Source organism: Ananas comosus, linkage group 16, assembly GCF_001540865.1.
Source record: "Ananas comosus cultivar F153 linkage group 16, ASM154086v1, whole genome shotgun sequence".
Taxonomy (NCBI): Eukaryota; Viridiplantae; Streptophyta; class Magnoliopsida; order Poales; family Bromeliaceae; genus Ananas; species Ananas comosus.
Window position 1 is genome coordinate 1,393,119 of NC_033636.1, and position 5,499 is coordinate 1,398,617.

The 5,499-nt window shown below is 36.1% G+C and overlaps 1 protein-coding gene across 2 annotated transcripts; it reads left to right on the forward strand.

The window, feature by feature from the left end:
* Positions 2,091–5,231, forward strand: LOC109721930 (LEAF RUST 10 DISEASE-RESISTANCE LOCUS RECEPTOR-LIKE PROTEIN KINASE-like 2.4). Of its 2 annotated transcripts, none has more exons than XM_020249759.1 (2): positions 2,091–2,100; positions 4,174–5,231. In XM_020249759.1, exon 2 carries the CDS (start codon positions 4,368–4,370, stop codon positions 5,229–5,231), a length of 864 nt encoding a protein of 287 aa, XP_020105348.1. In that variant the 5' UTR covers positions 2,091–2,100; positions 4,174–4,367. The 2 variants fall into 2 exon arrangements, with proteins under 2 accessions (XP_020105348.1, XP_020105347.1); XM_020249758.1 differs by lacking the exon at positions 2,091–2,100 and adding an exon at positions 2,402–2,480.

Sequence of the window (5,499 nt, forward strand, 5' to 3'; positions counted from 1 at the left end):
AAAATATTAATTTAAATAAAAATATTTATTGTTTATATTTTAAATTTCATACTAAATTTTAAAAATATTTTAAAAAATAAATACTTTGTAGGTCGGCCCGAAGCACGGCCGGCTCGGCACGGCCTATCCTTCCGGGCCAAAGGGCCGTGCCGGGCCAGAGGATAGAAAAATTGGGCCTGGCACGTTTGGCCTGAAAAATATGGGCCGTGCCAGCCCGGCACGGCCCGCATTACACCCCTAACTACGGCTATCCTGGATTCATGATCGTGTGCGAAGAAGACAAGCACCCTATCCTCCATGCCGATTCCGGCCGCTACTACAAGGTCACCGATATCGATTACGCTGGCCGCACTATCAACCTCACCAACACTGACGTACTCACAGTGTTAGGAGAAGAAAGAGATCTAAATTCTCCCACTATACAAGATCAGATGGAAATAACTTGAAGTAGATTAATTCCAATCATACTACACCATAAAGAGAGCAATAATAAAGCAAATATAAACCAACCAAGAAATCAAACACAAAATTTACGTGGAAACCCTAGAAAGGGAAAAACCACGGGGCCACCTCCAAACAACTCTACTATATGAAATGGGATGAGTACAATTCCTCTCTAGTTACTACTAGAGACATGGATTATAAGAATCAAAACTATTGCTCCAAATAAAGAGAAATATTGGAAAGATCTCACCACCAATGTTGCTTTTGAAACACCTCCCAAGAAAACCTCCCGGCAAGGTAATCGGGCTCCTTCGGCTTCCCCACGAGCCCGGCTTCAAAAGCTTCTCTAACAAGCCTAACAATGAGGACCTCCAATAGCTTCTTCTTCTCTACCCCTTTTTCTCCTCTTTTCTTTTGCAAGAGAAAACTAGAGAACTCCACTTCTCTTTATCTCTCCTCCCCAGCCCTAACCTCTTAAGTCATATGGATAAGTAGAGATAAATTTTGGCCCAATTATTTAGCCCATGAGCCCAAATGGCTCCAATATATATAACCCAACAAAATGGGTTCAACAAAATATGTGCAATTTTTCACATAACTCCCTCACGAGGAGGGACACCACAACACACTGGCCCTGACTTGAGCAGCTGCGCCAGAGTGCATCACAACCTCACGTTTACCAGCGACGTCGCCTCTTCGCTGAGTTACACCGGCGGAGACGTCAACCTCACCTTCTTCTTCAACTGCTCCGATGACGGCCCGTGGGGCAATTTTCCGCAGAACATGATTTCCTGCCTCGGCTACAATAGTGAAAGGATATCCTACGTCTTCCGTAGCACGTGTGAGGACGTAGTGGTGCCGTTGGTGCTGCTTGATTCCGTGATTAATCGCCTCTTGGATCTGACGTATCGTTTCAGCGATGTGCCGTATTTTGGGTTCCAGCTGACCTGGATTGCGGGCGGCTCCCAAAGAGTGCGAGGAATGTGAGGGCCGCGGCGGGCGCTGCGGCTTCAACCAGACGGGACGCAAGCCGGGGATTGTGGTGGTTGTTTGTTTTCATGCCTGTCTGCTCTTTCTTTCTCTCTGTTGTCTCGTTTGTAGCTATTTTCCTCCTAGGGCCGTCCGGAATCGGGAGTCATCTAACACCTTAAAAAAAAAAAAAAGTTGAACAAAAAAATTTAAAGAATTGTAGGGATGATCTATAGCATGAGACCGCTTTATCTGCGAATTCAAGGTTCACACAAAGAGTTGCACGGATAAAACGCTAGCTTAATTTGAATTGTTTTTAGAAGGTCTGATAAATTCATAAATCAGTAAACAACTTTTACATCACAAATTTAATCGAATGTATTACCTCGGATTTCAGGGTGAACTGAACCTAAACTGATCTAAATCAGTTTGAGAAAATTGAATTAAAACTGAACTAAACCACACACTATGAAAAATCTAAAGCAAACCAAATCAAAATTTTAGGTTTCGTTTCGATTTTTTTTTTTTCTATTTGAACAGTTGGATTCTTAAGACTCTCTAAATAATATATCATCCTAAAAATCATTTCGTTTTATTTTTCTTTATTTCTGCTATCGTAATTAACCATGCAAATTATTGCCATGCATGGTGCAGGTTATCAGAGTTCAAAGAAGAGTTGGAGAAGAGGTAATANATTATATACCTAGCGACCCCACATATAGCAGCACTTTTCAAAAGTGTCGGTAATTTTAGCTAGCAGCACTTTTTTGACATGTACCTACATTTAAAAGTGTCACTATAGACCGTTTTTGTTGTAGTGTGAACTAAACCACACACTATGAAAAAATCTAAAGCAAACCAAATCAAAATTTTAGGTTTCGTTTCGATTTTTTTTTTTTTTTTTTCTATTTGAACAGTTGGATTCTTTTAAGGACTGTCTAAATAATATATCATCCAAAAAATCATTTCGTTTTCTTTTTCTTTATTTCTGCTATCGTAATTAACCATGCAAATTATTGCCATGCATGGTGCAGGTTATCAGAGTTCAAAGAAGAGTTGGAGAAGAGGTAATAGTGCTCGAAACTACCATCCTTTTAATTATTTTCTCCAATTAATTAAAAAGTGTTGTTTGATTCTGAAACATTTTTTCTTTGCTGCGCATAGAAAAGTCTTTATTTTTTTTAAAAAAAATTTAATTGCAAGATTCTCACTCTCAATGATAGAAAATGCAATTATCTTCTTCTCAACATTTACTTTGTTTTATCTCCAAATCAAGCTAATATATAGATTGATCACCACGCGATTAATTTAGACACAACAAGCTTTTATATGAGTCACCATATATAAATTAGTTCAATCACCTCTATAGTTGCATGTCATAAATTAAATTTATATATTAGTTCAATCAACTCTATAGTTTAGTGCCAGCTGGTAGGGGCCATTTGATTTCACGTAAAACTATATAAAAAAAAAATTTCGGTGGTATTGGTGCAAGAAAAATAGTGCCAGCCAGTAGGCGGCTTAGTAAGCGTGCTTAACTGGCGTGGATGAATTATAATACGGTGTGTTAAGAGCCGCTGAAAATGAGGAGCCCCTGGGCAAGAACAGATAAGAAAGTGGGTGAGAAATGTGGGAGTAATTCCTGCGACCAATAAAGAAGCGACTGTCGCATTCCCCATGACACAAGTCGCACGGTAACTACAGGCTGACAGTAATACTATATATTACACAATGATACCTGAAATAAGAATCTTTCTCCCCTACAAATAAGAAGACTATTCGTATTTCAGCATTTCTCTATTTTCTAGGAATAGAACTACTGTTGACATTTAACAATTGTAAAATCAACAACATAGAAAGGTTTGTTGTTTGATGCACGAAAAGTATGTATAACATTCGTGAGGTTTCATTTATAAGACCTTTTAATATTGTGGATCAAATTCAATAGATTAAGCTATCACTGAGGAGCTTCTCATTTATTTATTTATTTATTTAGGTGCAAGCAATAAGTTCTTTCTCCTCCCTCCTTAAAGATAGCAGTGGCTAAGAAGTTGCCTAATTGCCGTATCAGAACTGCAATTGAGTTTATAAATGTGGCAGTGGCTTGGACTATATGTTAGGGCGACAAAATTAATTATTATGACAATTGATGACAAAATTTGATTATAATAATTCAGAAAGTTTGAGTTATAAATATGTAACAAATTAAATTTTGAGGTCAAAGCGCCATCACCTCCTAGTTTAATTTAAGGATTATGAAATCTAAAATTAACTTAATTAAAGATGTAAAATTAAAGATAAATAATTCACTGATATTCCTGTTAGGCATGGTAAGTGATGAAACAATTATTAATATAGAATATTATATATTGATGACAAAATTTAAATCATCATAAATTATTATCTTCGTCCTTTATCTATATTACTCCAAACTTTTTAAGATTATTTACAACTTTCAACATACTATATAGGGGATGCAAGGTATAACTGAAATGACTAGTTATGTGGCATTCTTGAAATTTAAAGTTAAGATTCTTCTATCCATTTTTAACTATTTTGTAAACTGGATTTTAAGAATAACACAATTTTTCAGATAAAATACAATTATAGTTTCTTTGTATGTACATTTGTAGTAATTGGTTGTTGTTTCATTCTAATATTAACTATATTGTCTTTCAATGCACACAAATAACAAAAGATGTTATACTTATTATTATAATCGAATTTTCTAATGGAAATGCACTCTTGTTACCTATGCAGAAGTATTCATTGGAGTTGGAGGGGTTCTGTTTGTGTGCCTATGTCTCGTTGCTTGTCTCTTATATTATAAGAAGTCTTGTGACTTGCTAGTTTGTTGGAAGAAGAAATCAAAGACTACGCCAAGTGTTGAATCCTTCGTACAGAAATACGGATCCTTAAACACCAAATGGTACAGATATTCAGAAGTAAAAAGAATGACGAAGTCTTTTGCTGACAAGTTGGGACAAGGTGGTTTTGGTATTGTTTATAAAGGAAGTCTTCCTAATGGCCATCTTGTTGCTGTGAAGATACTAACAAATTCTAAGGAAAATGAGGAGGAATTTATCAATGAAGTTGCCAGTATTAGCAGAACATCTCATGTCAATATTGTTAGACTCTTAGGGTTTTGTTTAGATGGATCAAAGCGAGCTCTTATTTATGACTTTATGCCGAACGGATCGCTAGAGAGATTTATTTTTAACGACAGGTCTCAAATAGAATCTGCACTTGGCTGGAATAAGTTATTCGAGATTGTAGTTGGTGTTGCTCGCGGGCTAGAGTATTTGCATCGTGGATGCAACACCCGGATAGTTCATTTTGATATCAAACCTCATAATATTTTATTGGATCAAGATTTTTGTCCTAAGATTTCTGATTTTGGATTGGCAAAATTATGCACTTCAAAAGAGAGCATTATCTCGCTGATAGGTGCAAGAGGGACAATTGGGTATATCGCACCAGAAGTCTTTTCTAGAAACTTTGGAGTTGTCTCAAGTAAATCTGATGTTTATAGCTATGGTATGATGGTACTTGAAATGGTCGGAGGAAGAAAAAATCTTGATGTTACCACAACAAGTAGCAGCGCAACTTATTTTCCTCACTACCTTTATAAAAATATTAATCAGTACTGTGTAGAAGCTTGTGGTGACAATGGCGAGGCTACAGAGATAGTTAGAAAGATGATTCTAGTTGCATTATGGTGTATTCAAACCATGCCAGATGATCGTCCTTCAATGAGTAGAGTGGTAAATATGTTGGAAGGTGACATCAGTGATCTACAACTACCGCCTAAGCCATAATTGATGTTTTTTTTTTCTTTTTGCTTAAAAGAATAAATGTTTGTTACTAAACATTCCGCTATCTTGAAGAGAAGCATTTTATATCTGTAGTCTTGCTAAATGTAAGATATCTAAAAGACTAAAGATTGAAATTTATTGTTAATCTGCAAAGTTTTCCAGGTAAATGGTAAAATGTTTTAAAGATTTCAATCTTATGATTCAAAATAAGGGATTCAGTTCTTTATTTATATGTTAGCTCAAAAAAATTTTGCTTTTCAATTACATTTGT